This window comes from Aquarana catesbeiana, linkage group LG07 (genome assembly GCF_042186555.1).
Source record: "Aquarana catesbeiana isolate 2022-GZ linkage group LG07, ASM4218655v1, whole genome shotgun sequence".
NCBI classification, from domain to species: domain Eukaryota; kingdom Metazoa; phylum Chordata; class Amphibia; order Anura; family Ranidae; genus Aquarana; species Aquarana catesbeiana.
Window position 1 is genome coordinate 37,641,166 of NC_133330.1, and position 16,721 is coordinate 37,657,886.

Sequence of the window (16,721 nt, forward strand, 5' to 3'; positions counted from 1 at the left end):
TTGCGCAGCTCCTATTAGAACGGTTCCGTAGCACAGAACGGGAGGCGACTTGTCAGGCGACTAGGTCGCCTGACAAGTCGCCCCTGTGTGAACCGGCCCTAAGGGAGTGATATAACCAGTCAGTTCTTTCTCCCAGCTGTGTCCCATTGAGATTTACCTTCACTTGCTGTCCAATAGCCAAAACAGAAAAGTAAAAAAAAAAAATCCCTCATGGGGCCACGCCCCCCCCCCCCCCCCCCCCCCCCCAGAACTAGTGTTTGCATTGGACCATTTCCCCTCTATTACTGTTTTTTTTTTTTTCCAGTTTTGAAAACACTAAACATGACAAAAAAAAACAATACCTAGTTTTTGGAACACAGACTTCTTGCATTCTGGGCATTCATCAAATGCAGCCTTTTGCATTCAAAACTGAGCCCTCTACCTGCACCTAAACACTGGAGCCTCATGCACCGGGGCTAATTGCCCAGTGAGCATAGGGCCTAAACAGGCACGGTCCGGTAGCATACTAGCCCTTGCACACTGGGGCGGGGGGCGGCGTCGGCGGTAAAACGCCGCTATTATTAGCGGCGTTTTACCGTCGGTATGCGGCCACTAGCGGGGCGGTTTTACCCCCCGCTAGTGGCCGAGAAAGGGTTAAATACCACCGCAAAGCGCCTCTGCAGAGGCGCTTTGCCGGCGGTATAGCCGCGCCGTCCCATTGATTTCAATGGGCAGGAGCGGTAAAGGAGCGGTATACACACCGCTCCTTCACCGCTCTGAAGATGCTGCTGGCAGGACTTTTTTTTACCGTCCTGACAGCGCATCGCTCCAGTGTGCAAGCCCTCTGGGCTTGCACACTGGAATACAAGCATCTGCACTTTCGGGGCGGTTTGCAGGCGCTATTATTAGCGCAATAGCGCCTGCAAACCGCCCCAGTGTGCAAGGGCTCTAAGTAGAAAGGGAAACAGGAGGCGCTTCAAAGTGCAACATTCACAAGTATTGTATTCAGAACAAATGGTTAAAAACAAACACTTACAAGATCCACAGTTAACCCGATGCGGACCGCCCCACGTACATTTACTGTGAAAGGGCCGCCATTCTGTGCAGAATCACGTACCTGTACGCGATTCTGCACCTCCTAGGTCTGGGGTGCACACGTGCACCACCAGTGACCCGCTCCTGCTGTGATTGGACCCACCGATTGTTCGAGGCACAGGCAGAACGCTGATCTGCCTATGTGAACAAGGCAGATCGTCGTTCTGTAGCAAGGGAAGGCAGGGATCTCTGCCTTCCCACAGTACAAGCATCCCCCCCCCCCAGTTAGAAAGCACTCCCTAGGCACACCTTTAACCCTTTGATCGCCCCTGATGTTGACCCCTTCCCTGTCAGTATCATTAGTCAAAAGTGTCAGTTAGGTGTCCGACTTGTCCGCCGCAAGCTCTACACACAATATCTTTTACTTTTTGCTATAATAAATATCCCATATTTTTCTTTTTTTTTAATAAAAAAACAAAAAAAAAAACAAACAAAAAAAAAACCAACATTTTTCCTTAGTTTAGGCCGACATGTATTTTCCATATTTTTGGGAAAAAAAATATTATAATATAATATAGGGGATAGATTTATGGCATTTTTATTACTAGTAATGGTAGCGATCTGCGATTTTTATCAGGACTGCAACATTGTGGCAGACACATCGGACACTTGACACATTTTTGAAACCATTGACAATTATACAATGATCAGTGCTATAAAAAGGCACTGATTACTGTGTAAATGTCATTGGCAGGGGTTAACACTAGGGGGCGATCGAGGGGTTAAATGTGTTCCCTGTGTGTGTTTCTAACTGTGGGGGGAGGGGACTGTCTAGAGCAGGGGTCCTCAAACTACGGCCCGCGGGCCACATGCAGCCCGCCGAGGACATTTATCCGGCCCACCCCACCCAGGGCCGGATTCCCGACAGGCCAGGCTCGGGCCGGGGCCAGGTCGGCTTGGCTTGGGCAGGTCCACTCTGCTTCGGCAGGGAGCATATCCGCTCCGCTCAAGCCGCCTCCCCCACCCCAGTAATGGAGGGCTCCGTGTGCCGCGCTGCATGCTGGGAAGTGTAGTTTCCAGCACAGTCCCGCGCGGAAGGTGACAGCGAGACAGGAGGCGCGAAGAGTGACAGCGAGAGCGGAGGCTTCAGGCAACAGCCTACTAACAAGTGAGGACCTCTGTCCACCCCCTCTGTCCACCCCCTCTGTCCACCCCCTCTGTCCACCTTTCCATCGCTCTGTCCCCCCCACTGTCCATCCCACTGTCCCCCCCACTGTCCCCCCCACTGTCCCCCCCACTGTCCATCCCACTGTCCATCCCACTGTCCATCCCACTGTCCACCCCCTCTGTCCACCCCCTCTGTCCACCCCACTGCCCACCCCCCCCCTGTCCCCCTGTCCACCCCACTGTCCCCCCCCTCTGTCCCCCCCTCTTTCCATCCCACTGTCCCCCTGTCCACCCCACTGTCCATCCCACTGTCCATCCCCCTGTCCATCCCACTGTCCACCCCACTGTCCATCCCACTGTCCATCCCTCTGTCCATCCCTCTGTCCATCCCTCTGTCCATCCCTCTGTCCCCCCCCCTCTGTCCCCCCCCCTCTGTCCCCCTGTCCACCCCACTGTCCCCCCCTCTGTCCCCCTGTCCACCCCTCTGTCCCCCTGTCCACCCCTCTGTCCCCCTGTCCACCCCTCTGTCCCCCTGTCCACCCCTCTGTCCCCCTGTCCACCCCACTGCCCCCCCCCCCCTCAGTCCCCCTGTCCATCCCACTGCCCCCCCCCTCTGTCCCCCTGTCCATCCCCTATATATATTATTATTTATTATTCATTCTTTTATTCTTTTGCACTACAAAAAAGATGTGTGCATAGGAATTTAGGAATTAGTTCATATTTTTTTTAAACTATAGTGCGGCCCCCCAACATTCTGAGGGACCGTGAACTGGCCCCCTGTCTAAAAAGTTTGAGGACCCCTGGTCTAGAGGGAGAGAGGTGTTCATACATAGTATGAACACACAATCTGTCTCCTCTCCCCTGAAAGAACCGGGATCTATGTGTTTGCACACACAGATCCTGGTTCTCGCTCTGTCACGAGCGATCGCGGGAGCCCGGCGATCATTGCGCCCACCGGGCACATGCGCCCCCAGTGGCCAAAAGGCGAAGCGACGCAAGGCAACGTTGTTTCGCCCAGCCGTGCCATTCTACCGTAGTAAAACTGCGGCGGCTGGTCGGCAAGCGATTCATGCTTTCTCTGCATTTAGAAAAATAAATTAAACAAAAAAAAAAAAAAACCAAAAACACACACACACAAACCACCCTTCTGTGTCCAGGAGCCCCCCTTATATTTACCTGAGCCCCAATCTTGATCCAGCACTGAGCATGCAAACAGCGTCTCTCTCTCCCTCCTCACAGGGCAGACAGATAGCAGTAGGAGCCATTGACTGTCAATCAAATCCTATGACTCGGGAGCAGGGCTCTATGAATGTCTATGGACGCAGGCAGCGGTACTTGGGAGCGAGCCTGCAAGAGTACCCCCACTAGAAAGCAGCTTGCTGGGTGGGTACTCGGAAGGCAGGAGGAGCCAGGAGTGCTGGTGGGGGACCCCAGAAGGCAGATCGGGCTGCTTTGTGCAAAATCGTTGCAGGGAAATATAGCATGTTTGTTTTTTGGGGTTTTTTTTCTCTAAATTTAAAGGTTTAGAATCACTAAGCCAGGTGGAAGAGAAAACCCGTGTGTAGGCAGTCTCACAATTGAGGGAAAAATGGTAGGGTTTTGCTTTGTTCCTGGATGATGCTCCTACTAGGCTGTCATTTGCTGCCCAACACCCACTGGCCGGTCACCTGATACAGGAAAGAAAAAAAAAAAAAAAGAAAAAAAAAAAAATTGGAAAAACTCATCTAAGGTCTACTAAGAGCACCTTTAGGCGTTACTGTCAAATGCTGTTTTTTGCATTTAAATGCAGCACAGCTCAAAGGACCTGCTGCAATCAAAGAAATGCAAAGCAGGTCCGACACAGCTGCAGAATGATCATCCACACTACAGCATTGAAGATACATCATAACCTGCTGACCTGCGTTTAATGTGCCTTTCATAAGCACCTCAAATGCCTTCTACAAAAGCCCTTACCCTTGTAGAGCCATAAAGCGATCAGATCCGAGCTAAACAGACACTGCTCTTCTGATGGATGATGAAAATCATTTTGCTAGAGGGCCTGCTGGGATTAGGTATTGTATGTCCCCAGAGAGAATGTCATGTGTGTTTGTTGTTAAGCTATAAGCAGATAATTCAAAGTTTACAGCAAACTTTCATCATCTATGAATCACCTGCTTAACCACCCCAAAAAAAAAAAAAAAATACAAAAACAGTCTAAAGCATATTAAAAAATTCAGTGTGTTTATCTACCAATATTCACTTTGCCAAGGAACAGCCTTTACCCTTTGAGTATATTAATCCCAATGTTGACCTATGTTCAAGTTTTCCCTAAAGCGGTTGCTGGAAGCTGCCAACAGGACCTGATCATGGAGGGACAAAGTCCATGGTGTGACTAATTATAAATGTGAGCGAGTCAGAATAGTTATCTTTTTCACCTAACCTTTCACATAAGTATTCCTATCTTTTTTAGATATTATTTGCCATGATCAAAAAATAAATAAATAAAAAAAAAGGCAGCACTTTTAAAGCCCATCCCGGGTCAAATAGTGTACTCCTTCACCCCCTCTCCCCACCCATGTAAAACCCCAAATACTGGTGTAACATGAAACATGGTCACATACTTCAGCCCCCCCCCCCTTTACTGGAATTTGGTAGTCGTCCCCCACCCCCCCAGGCTCCTGTTTAGTTTCATATTCAGTGCAGCAGTGCATGGACAGCCACAGTGTCTATTCACAGGGATCTGTAAAAGGAGACTACAATTCCCATCTGCCACCAAAGAATTTGTAGATCTCAATAGAGCGTCATCACCACACTTGTAGCCACTGATTATGTCCTCCATCCCCATAATGGTAGGTCTGTATTGCCCGGCCCCAGGTCTGTAGGGAGGAAGAGTCTGCAGAAGCCTGTATATTGCATGGACAATGCATTCATCACGAGTGCAATGCTCTGAAGACAAAGACAACAATTTAATTAATGCAGATTTTTTTTTTTTTTTTTTTTTTTAAATCAAAGAGTGCATATATAATTTTTCTCCAAAAAGTGGACCTGTTGACCCTGCACAAGTTTGCTTTAGCCCCAAACTTAAAGTAGCTCTAAAGTCTAAATCTTTTTTACCATTTCCTGCATGAAGGTTAAAAAATCGTGCTAGTTTTTCATTTTACTGAAAAGTTAGTTGATGCTTGGAATAAAGCAGAGGTAGTGAGACAGTCAACAGTAAACAGCTCCAAACATGCTTTGGACAAACAGAGCTATACTCAAAGTTAACAGGGGGGAAAAAAAAAAAAAAAAAAGGGAAGGGGGGGCAGACTCAATGGACTACTTGGTCTTTTTCTGCCATCACTTTTCTATGTTTCTAAATGCAGTGAGGAGGAAGCAGGGCGAGTGGCTGACCTGCACTGTGTGGCTATGGATGCACACAGCCCAGTTCGAGAGTGCATGGCTTGCTGAGGGGGTCACTTGTAAAAAGGAGTGGACAGTGCCAGTGGGGGATTTCAGAAGAGGAGGTAAGGGAAAATTCTGTGCCATACTTTAGCAGGCAAGTATAACATCTTTCCCCCCCCCCCATTAAAGTAAAGCAAAAACTTTTACAATCACTTAAAGAATATGTAAACCCAACATTTCATCTTCCTGACATGTGCCTGCTGTACCATGTACTTGTATGAAAAAGTCTCCTGTTCTCTCTATATTGCTCCCTTTGTGTGAAATCCCTGGTGTTCCTGCCACTCCCTCTGCTTTCCTATTAAAAACGGAAGACACTAGGCATTAGAGCACAGCGTGGTCAGTTTTTATGGTTGTGCTGGTAACAGCCTGCTCTCCTCCAATGATCAGACATGTTCTGACCCCACCCACAAACATTCACAGGGAAGATCAGTGTGCTGATGTTTCTCCTCCCCCAGCTCACGCAGAACAGAGGGAATGAGATTGATCTTTTTAGATCTATACACAAATGTTTTGCCTTTCATTTCTATCTTATTGGATGAATGGGTTATCTTACAAAAGGTTAAGGTTGAACACACACACACACACTCAGTGCTGTATTTAGGCCTAGGCCAACAAGGCCCAGGCCTAGGGCGGCACTTTGCGGGGGGGCGGCGAAACAGCCGCCCCCCCCGCCCGCCCGCCTCCCGTATCCCGCGGCCTTCTCCCGCACAAATGCAGGGTTTGCTGTGGTGTGATGGCGTGCTTGGCCGTGGGGGAAGCTGCTCACATCCCCATAAGCGGCCGGTGTCTGGCTGCATGTAATTCGGAAGGGCGGGGGCGGAGCCTAAAGCTCCGCCCTCTACCCTCCTCCGTTTGGCCCTCTTTTGCTCCGCTCGTCTCCCCAGCCAGGGGCGGGGTCTGTCTGATGACAGGACGAGAAGGAGGAGGAGGAGAGAGAGAGAAGCATGGAGGGGAACCCCCTACCCTCTAGCCAGGACAGCAGGTAAAGTAAAGTACATTTCTATTACTCTTCTATTTAGCACATGCATGGGATCACTTTATTGCAGCTAATCTGTGCTCAATATGGAAATTAATTTACAGATCATGATGCTGCAATAAAGTGATCCTTTGCCTTTGCTACAAACTCATTAAACACTCCACCTTCAGTGAGAGTTCATGTACTGCAAACTTTGCAGTACATGAACTTTCACTAAGATCCCTTTCACACTGGGGTGTTGGCGCCATCGCTATTAAAACGCCGATATTTTTATCAGTGATCTACCGTCATTTTTGCAGGGGATTTTGGCCGTTAGCAGGGCGCTTTTAACTCCCGCTAGCGGCCGAAAAAAAAGGGTTAAAACGACCCACAGCGCCGCTTTGCTGGCGGATTTAACCCCTTTTCAGCCGCTAGCGAGGGTTAAAACTGCCCCGCTATCGGCTGAATAGCGCCGCTAAAACGACGGTAAAGCTGTGCTAAAAATAGCACCACTTTACCAATGACGCCCGGGCGCTTTCAGTGTTAAAGGGCTCTAAAGAGGTTAAGGCTGCACTGATTGCCACTGATTAGGCGGTACTCTTAAGCTGCACTGATTTGCTACAGTGATGGGCACTGATGAGGCCGCACTGATGGCCACTGATAACCTGCACTGATGAGGCTGCATTGACGGCTACTGTTGAAGCTGCGCTGATGGGCACCGGCGAGGCTGCGCTGATGGGCACCGGCGAGGCTGCGCTGATGGGCACCGGCGAGGCTGCGCTGATGGGCACCGGCGAGGCTGCGCTGATGGGCACCGGCGAGGCTACACTTGGTACCCACTTTTAACGTAGAGAGAGGAAGAGGTGGAGCTCTAAGATGAAAAGATGGAGCCTAAAATGGAAAGGTATGTGGTTTACGGATGACAGGGTGGGACTTAAACTCAAAGGGGTGTGGCCTTGACAAGAAGGGGCGGGTCATATTTAAATTAGGGGTGCATGGGTTTAGTCAGGCCTAGGGCAGCACAAAACTTAAATACACCACTGCACACACTTCATACAATTACTGGTCATGTTATTTTAAGGCCTTTTGAGTTTTGGCAGCACTGGGGTTGATTTACTAAAAATCCTTGCAAAATCTGATGCAGCTGTGCATGGCAGCCAATCTAGCTTCTAGCTTCAGCGTGTTCAATTAAACTTTGACAAAAAAAAAAAACACCTGGAACACGATTGCCTTCTATGCGGAGCTGCACCAGATTTTGCACTCTAGTTTTAGTAAATCAATCCCACTGTCTGCAGTTCAATAGAAAGAGAAAAAATAAAAAAAAAACACACACCCCCACACACCCCACATCAGAAGCAGTGCTATTATTTATACGCGTTCGTATCAGGAAACACATCTCCCATTGCATGTGCAGACAATATTAACAGAAATTAATCAAACAAATCAAAAACAGTGTGCAACATAAATCTCCCTCCCAAAATGTAGTATTATCTATCAAACAATATACTAAATGAAAGCCAATATAATGAAATGTAAAATGAAATATTGTGAAGGAGATTAATGTTACACACCGATATGTTTGATTTTTTTTTTTTATTTCGTCTTTTGCCTTAATACAAAAAGGAGCGATACGTTTTCTAGTAAGAAGTGGAGCAGATGATTAGTAGCTCAGCTTGTAATGTTTTTATTGTTTTTGTCAAGGTGTCATTTTTTAGTCATTGAAGATTTGCAGCTAGAGGAGAAAATGTTATAGTTGAAAAGCATGGAAATTTATTTTTTATATTAGGTGTCCGTTTATCAAGCAGTGGAAAATAACCTCTGCTGAGTTCTCGGAGGAGATCGTTCTCTGAGCGCTTGTTTATGAAGCGGTGCAGATAGTGTCTCCTTTTGCAGAGTGAAGCGATTTAAAACCGCTTCGAACAGCGGAGAATGCCGCATGTAGTAATCTCATGAGACATGGTGAGATTACAGTACCAAAAAAAAAAAATCAGTCAAACTCTGGTGTCAGCTTATTAACGATTTACCCCCCCCCCCCCCCCCCCCGGCCATTTTTTGCAAGACGGCACTGTGCTGCTTTAACTGGGAATTGGTGCAGCAACGCACGATTGCACCAAATAAAATTGAGGTCCCCCCCCCCCCCCACAAATAGAGATTTCTTTTGGTGGCATTTGATCACCTCTGCATCAGTTTTTTTGAGCTAGAAAACAAAAGAACCGACAATTTAAAAAAATATAATATATTACAGATCTTACAGAGATCAGGGTCTCGCCGTGTCCTAGCAACACAGCGCGATCGCCGCGCACCCTCATACAATGTCGTCCCAGAACGAGAGCCGCCCCGCCGCCATTTGACGGTGGGCGGGCAGCAACTAGTTAAAGCCTGCAAGCTCTTCAATTGGTCGGCTTTCTGAATCTGTCGAACTGAAAATAAAAGAAAAATGTAAAAGGTGTCTCACATACATGTGTTTGTCCTCTTCTGTGCTTTCATACTCCAGGAAGACGATCTGCCGGGGGTAGTGGCTGCTGAGCTCGCCGTTGGGGTTCTGGATGATGCTGTAGGAATAGTCCTTGCCAAAAAACTCCAGACATCGCCTCTCAATTCTCTCCACCTATAATATTAAATATTATTATTATTATTATTATTATTATTATAAAAACAAAAAATAATTAAATAAAAAAAAAACAAAAAAAAAAAAACACATGCACACAGCAAGTCAGATCCAGCCCGCCTCGTTTCCTGGCTGGACGACATCCATCATCAGCTAAACCTTTTCTTCCCCAGTCTGACTGAACCCTGTCCCATCCCTTTGATTTATTGGATTTAATTTCTTTTTTTTTTTTAGACTGTTGAGGCTCAGCATTCCCTGCGGGCGTTACCTAGGGTGGTCCAATACAGCCTGCTTAGGAAACACCCACTCCTGCCAGGGTGACGTCTACACAGCAAAGAATTTTGATATTTGCATAACTCCTCCCAGAAGCCAACCCACTGCATGCATCAGGGCTCTTGGAGGGGAATACTGAGGCAAGGCGCTGTGATGTCAGCACCCTGCTGGCTCCTCCCACCATCAACTGCCTGTATTGAAAAAAGAAGCACAGAGACCCGGTGATATCTCCTCCTAAAAAAGTATGTAAAGAAACCAGGAAGGTTTTGTTTAAATTGGTATTTTTATTGGCATGTAGAGGGAGAATCCAGGGAAGGCAAAATATAAGCAGAATAAACGTCCTGCACTTCTGGGTAGGGGGTGTGAATGCACGCCACTGGCAGCTCGCTCCTGCTCGGATTGTACACAGCGGGAGCTGATCAGCCGGCATCGGACTCCATGTCCACTGGTGCCCACCAATCATCAACCACAGAGACAGGACTGCAATCTGCCTATGTAAATGAGACAGATTTCTGGGGGGAGGGGGGGGGGGGGGGGGCATTGATCCTGTGTCACTGAAAAGCAGGGCATAAATTCCATCTCTTCCCCTAGTAAAAGCACCTCACAGTTTAGCAAAACACAGGCTAGGCGCACATTTAACGCCTTTCACTGCCCCGGATGTTAACCCCTTCCCAGCCAGTGTCATTAGTACAGTGACAGTGCACATTTTTAGCATTAATCGCTGTATTAGTGTCACTGGTTCCCAAAAGGTGTCAGAATGTCTGCCACGATATCACAGTCCCCGCTATAAGTTGCTGATCGCCACCATTACTAGTATATAAATAAAAATATCCCATAGTTTGTAGATGCTCTAACTTTTTCGCAAACCAAGCAATATACACATATTGGGAATTTTTTCAACAGCAGAATACAGATTGGCCTAAATTTTTTTTATTGGATATGTTTTATAGCAGAAAAAAATAAAGAAAATGTTATATATATATATATTTTTTTTTTTTTTTTTTGTTTACAGCACAACAAATAAAAATAAAAAAATGCAGAGGCGATCAAGTACCACCAAAAGAAAGCTCTATTTGTAGGAAAAAAAAAAATGACAAATTGTATTTGTGTACAGCGTCGCATTACCGGGCATTTGTCAGTTAAACTAACGCAGTGCCGAATCGCCAAAAAACGGCCTGGACGGGGGGGGGGGGTAAATCTTCCAGAAGTCAACCAGTTAAAGAATATGTAAACCCAACATTTCCTATTATGTTCCTGCTGTACCATGTACTTTTATTATAAAATATCCTGTTCGCTTAGTATTGCTGAAATCCCCGATGTTCCTTCCAGTCCCTCTGCTTTCCTATTAAAAACTGATCACACCAAGCGGGAGAACACACCACGGTCAGTTTTCTGGCTGTGCCTGCTCTCCTCCAATGATCAGGCTTCCCCCGGACATGTCCCCGCCCCCTGCCCAGTCATTCACTGGGAAGACCAGTGTGTTGCTGTTTCTTCTCCCCCAGCACCCTGAGCTCCTTCTGCAGCTGAGAACAGAGGAAATGTGATCGCTTATAAAAAAAAAAAAATCACACAAATGTTTTGCCTTTAATTTCTATTTTAAGCTGAATAGGTTCTTTTACAAGGTTTAAATATACTTTAAAGCCCAACACCAGCCAGAACTGCTCATTTCCGGTCCTGCTGACCACACAAGAAGCAATTCCCAATCCCCATTAGGGACACAAACCATCGAAGAGCTGACTGTGGTCCCAATTTCTGTTCAGTCCCATTGAAAGTTAAAATAAAATAAATAAATAAAAAGAAAGAAGAAGGTTGTGTGGCTAGAGTTCCCCTTTAATCCTCAAATGACTGGTTTCCTGAAACACAATTCCTGCAGACCGGTTCTGTGAAAAGGACCGTCTGCAATGAATGATTTTAGGAAAGAATTCTTAGAAGAGCGACATTTACACACAACACAGAAAGAAGAAGAAATCACTTTCACTTCCCTGACCGATCACCCAAAGAGCTTCAGGAAACGCACATCCACTTCCTACTGCCAGATCAAGCAGCTCAAAGTGTATTCTTGCTTCTATTTTACCTCCCCCGCCAAATCAGCATTCCAATGACATTTTAAATAAAACCCATTTTCATTATATACCTTATGTTAGGTCCAGTGACATCACAGTCTCTGTGCTTCTCTATGCAATGCAGGCAGATCAAGGCTAGTGAGAGGGGCTGGCAGGATGCTGTACATCGCTTCCTGAAATCATCACAGCCCCCCTGCTTCAATACTCAAGAGCCTTCAGTCCTAGCATATCCCCTGTAATACCAGGACCAGTCAGGAGGCCATGCTGAGATATATAGTCCCCCCAGTATATCCCCTGTAATAACATCCCAGCATGGCTTCTGACTGGTCCTGTTATTACAGGGGATATACTGGAAAGACTACATATCCCAGCATGGCCTCCTGACTGGTCCTATGTAGTCCTCCCAGTATATCCCTTGTAATAACAGGACCAGTCAGGAGGCCATGCTGGGATATGTAGTCCCCCCCAGTATATCCCCTGTAATAACAGGCCCTGTCAGGAGGCCATGCTGGGATATGTAGTCCCCCCAGTATATCCCCTGTAATAACAGGACCTGTCAGGAGGCCATGCTGAGATATGTAGTCCCCCCAGTATATCCCCTGTAATAACAGGACCAGTCAGGAGGCCATGCTGGGATATGTAGTCCTCCCAATATATCCCCTGTAATAACAGGACCTGTCAGGAGGCCATGCTGGGATATGTAGTCCCCCCAGTATATCCCCTGTAATAACAGGACCTGTCAGGAGGCCATGCTGAGATATGTAGTCCCCCCAGTATATCCCCTGTAATAACAGGACCAGTCAGGAGGCCATGCTGGGATATGTAGTCCTCCCAGTATATCCCCTGTAATAACAGGACCTGTCAGGAGGCCATGCTGGGATATGTAGTCCCCCCAGTATATCCCCTGTAATAACAGGACCTGTCAGGAGGCCATGCTGAGATTTTTGGGGGTTTTACATCCCAGGTCACACTGATCGTGACATTGAAATCATATTACTTCACTTGAAGTAGTACGATTTCAAAGTAGCATTTCAGTGCTATTTCAGGTGTGACTTGGAAGACATCAGTGTGACTTCATGCACAGATGTCTACCTAAACTTGCAGAAAATAGTGCAGGAACTACTTTTGAAATCGGTGCGACTGACAGAGTGCGACTTGTCATGTGATTTGAAACTGTCAGATTGCAGGACAAGTTGCAGTGGTGTGACTGGGGGCCAACTGTGGTCATGAATGCACTCAGTCTTTGCAGCAGCGGCGGCTCTCCTCTACACATACAGACGTGAATGATGATACTTAGCCTCAGGTGAGCACTGATCCGAGTTCAGCTACTGGGACCGCTCGTTCAGTTCATTATTCACTAAAACTGGAGCGTGCAAGTTGCGGTGCAGGTCTGCATAGAAACCAATCCGCTTCCAGGTGTTTTTTTTGTTTTTGGCAAAGCTTTATTGAACAAACTGAAGTTTGAAGCCGATTGGTTTCTATGCAGAGCTGCACCAGATTTTGCACTCTCCAGTTTTAGTAAATCTCCCTTATAGTGTCTGCGGCGGCTCCTCTCCCCGATATGCAGACAGGAGAATTTGAATAGAACTGGCAAATCTTTGATTTCAACCTTTCCGATACTCTAAATATTTGTTTAGCACTTTTAGCCAAGGAGTTTTATTTCAACAGCTTTGTCATTATTGATTCCATCAGACAATTCATCTTTTTACTGCCATTTATCTCCTTGGTTTTCTGCGGCCCCTTTTCCTGTATTCTCCCCGTCCAATCACAGCACTTTCCTCATTATTCGCACAGGGGCCCATCAGTCATAGCTCTGTGGTTTGGGGCCCTTTGGTTTTTTTTCAGATTTGTGTTTTTACCTGATTTCAGGAAGCAATTCGTTTTATTTCAGCAGATTGAGCTCTGACTGGGTTTAATACCAAACTGAACATCATTATGAGGACTTCTGCCTGTTCTTGTATCCCTGATGAAGGGGGAGGGGTGTTGCGCCCAAAATGCATTTGCAGTTTTTTTATAGGACTTTTTTTCCATTACAATTAAAATTATCTTGGACTTTTGGTCCAACACACCTTTCTAAATATTTATGGTCCATGCCTGCCCGCCCCACCCCCCCTCGCATCCTGTATTAATAGGACCTGTCAGGAGGTCATGCTGGGAGATGTAGTTCTCTGTAATAATAAGACCTGTCAGGAGGTCATGCTGGGAGTTGTAGTCCCGGTGTAATAATAAGACCTGTCAGGAGGTCATGCTGGGAGTTGTAGTTCCCTGTAATAATAGGATCTGTCAGGAGGTCATGCTGGGAGTTTTAGTCCCCCTGTAATAAAAGGACCTGTCAGGAGGACATGCTGGGAGTTGTAGTCCCCCTGTAATAAAAGGACCTGTCAGGAGGTCATGCTGGGAGTTGTAGTTCCCTGTAATAAAAGGACCTGTCAGGAGGACATGCTGGGAGTTGTAGTCCCCCTGTAATAATAGGATCTGTCAGGAGGTCATGCTGGGAGTTTTAGTCCCCCTGTAATAAAAGGACCTGTCAGGAGGTCATGCTGGGATTTGTAGTCCCCTGTAATAATATGACCTGTCAGGAGGTCATGCTGGGAGATGTAGTTCTCTGTAATAATAGGACCTGTCAGGTCATGCTGGGAGTTGTAGTTCCCTGTAATAATAGGACCTGTCAGGAGGTCATGCTGGCAGTTTTAGTCCCCCTGTATAAAAAGGACCTGTCAGGAGGACATGCTGGGAGTTGTAGTCCCCTGTAATAATAGGACCTGTCAGGAGGACATGCTGGGAGTTGTAGTCCCCCTGTAATAATAGGATCTGTCAGGAGGTCATGCTGGGAGTTGTAGTCCCGGTGTAATAATAGGATCTGTCAGGAGGTCATGCTGGGAGTTGTAGTCCCGGTGTAATAATAGGATCTGTCAGGAGGTCATGCTGGGAGTTGTAGTCCCGGTGTAATAATAGGACCTGTCAGGAGGTCATGCTGGGAGTTGTAGTCCCCTGTAATAATAGGACCTGTCAGGAGGACATGCTGGGAGTTGTAGTCCCCCTGTAATAATAGGATCTGTCAGGAGGTCATGCTGGGAGTTGTAGTCCCGGTGTAATAATAGGATCTGTCAGGAGGTCATGCTGGGAGTTGTAGTCCCGGTGTAATAATAGGACCTGTCAGGAGGTCATGCTGGGAGTTGTAGTCGCCCTGTAATAATAGGACCTGTCAGGAGGTCATGGTGGGAGTTGTAGTCCCCCTGTAATAATAGGATCTGTCAGGAGGTCATGCTGGGAGTTGTAGTCCCCCTGTAATAATAGGACCTGTCAGGAGGTCATGCTGGGAGTTGTAGTCCCCCTGTAATAATAGGATCTGTCAGGAGGTCATGCTGGGAGTTGTAGTCCCCCTGTAATAAAAGGACCTGTCAGGAGGTCATGCTGGGATTTGTAGTCCCCCTGTAATAATATGACCTGTCAGGAGGTCATGCTGGGAGATGTAGTTCTCTGTAATAATAGGACCTGTCAGGTCATGCTGGGAGTTGTAGTTCCCTGTAATAATAGGACCTGTCAGGAGGTCATGCTGGGAGTTTTAGTCCCCCTGTAATAAAAGGACCTGTCAGGAGGACATGCTGGGAGTTGTAGTCCCCCTGTAATAAAAGGACCTGTCAGGAGGTCATGCTGGGAGTTGTAGTTCCCTGTAATAAAAGGACCTGTCAGGAGGACATGCTGGGAGTTGTAGTCCCCCTGTAATAAAAGGACCTGTCAGGAGGTCATGCTGGGAGTTGTAGTCCCCCTGTAATAATAGGATCTGTCAGGAGGTCATGCTGGGAGTTGTAGTCCCGGTGTAATAATAGGACCTGTCAGGTCATGCTGGGAGTTGTAGTTCCCTGTAATAATAGGATCTGTCAGGAGGTCATGCTGGGAGTTTTAGTCCCCCTGTATAAAAAGGACCTGTCAGGAGGACATGCTGGGAGTTGTAGTCCCCTGTAATAATAGGACCTGTCAGGAGGACATGCTGGGAGTTGTAGTCCCGGTGTAATAATAGGATCTGTCAGGAGGTCATGCTGGGAGTTGTAGTCCCGGTGTAATAATAGGATCTGTCAGGAGGTCATGCTGGGAGTTGTAGTCCCGGTGTAATAATAGGACCTGTCAGGAGGTCATGCTGGGAGTTGTAGTCCCCCTGTAATAATAGGATCTGTCAGGAGGTCATGCTGGGAGTTGTAGTCCCCTGGGCAGTGCAGTTCTCAGCATTGGCCGACAGGCGGACATGTGAGTCGGCGGGCGGAGGGGGGCGCTGTTGCGGAGCTCCTCCTCACACACGGCCCGTCTCTCCGGCGTCTCCATGACAACCTCCGCTCTGCGCTCCCGGTACCGAGCGCCTCACCTTCCCTCCGGCGTCCTTAGCCCGGAACTGGGCCCGGGAGAACTCCTCCAGCAGCTCCCCCAGCGCATTCTGCCGGCCGGGCTCCTCCATAGCGGTCACTGGCTGCGGCCCTGCCCCAACACCGGAGCACCGGGAGCCGCCCGACAGTACATCCGTAGCACCCCTCCTGACGCTTCCTTATGACGCCTCTGACACCTGTCACCCGCGGGCGGCAATGACGTCACGGGGGCGACTTGGCGGCCATGTTGGTTGGGGAAAATAAGTAGCCCCCATATGATATAAAATAATTAGGATATGATATAAGGAGGAGGGGGAGGGGTGTGCGGGATCGGAGGCGGCTGGGGGAGTTATAATAGGAAACGTGCTTCTCCCTAACATCATAATACAGACCTGTAGTTCCACATCTGGCCGCTGCTGGGCGCTAGAGAGTACGATCGGGTATTGTTTACATAGCGGGGACACTGCTGTATTAGCCGCATTAGGCCTGCTCGGCTGGTGGCAGTAGAGAGCACAGTCTGCCACGATTTATACAGCTGCAGTTACACATTCGGCTGGCTGGTGGCAGTAGAGAGCACAGTCAACATTGGTTTGTACAGCTGTAAGTCCCATATCGGCAGGCTGGTGGCAGTAGAGAGCACATTCTATCCCTAAATACTGGCAAGACTGCTAGTTTGCTATGTTCTAAGCCAAATTGGGCTATTTGTAAAAGCAATTTATATTTCCCATATTTACATCATGCTGAGGCAGCACTTTACAGTGTACACAGACTGTGCAGATCAGTCCCTGTCCCTCAAGAGAATTTATGATTTAAAAAAGATGGGAAAAACTGGAGTAAAAAAAAAATAAAAAATGCATATATAT

The 16,721-nt window shown here is 47.5% G+C and overlaps 1 protein-coding gene across 4 annotated transcripts in view; it reads right to left on the reverse strand.

The window, feature by feature from the left end:
• Window positions 1-16,070, reverse strand: part of MTMR14 (myotubularin related protein 14) — an 83,350-nt gene extending 67,280 nt beyond the window's left edge. For all 4 annotated transcript variants that reach the window (XM_073591998.1, XM_073591996.1, XM_073591997.1 and 1 more), the window contains exons 1-2: window positions 15,861-16,070; window positions 9,016-9,164 (exon numbers count right to left, since the gene is read on the reverse strand). In XM_073591998.1, the coding sequence (XP_073448099.1) occupies window positions 9,016-9,164; window positions 15,861-15,950 (239 nt within the window). In that variant the 5' untranslated portion in view covers window positions 15,951-16,070. The remainder of the gene's footprint in view (window positions 1-9,015; window positions 9,165-15,860) is intronic.
• Between the last annotated feature and the right edge of the window lie 651 nt (window positions 16,071-16,721).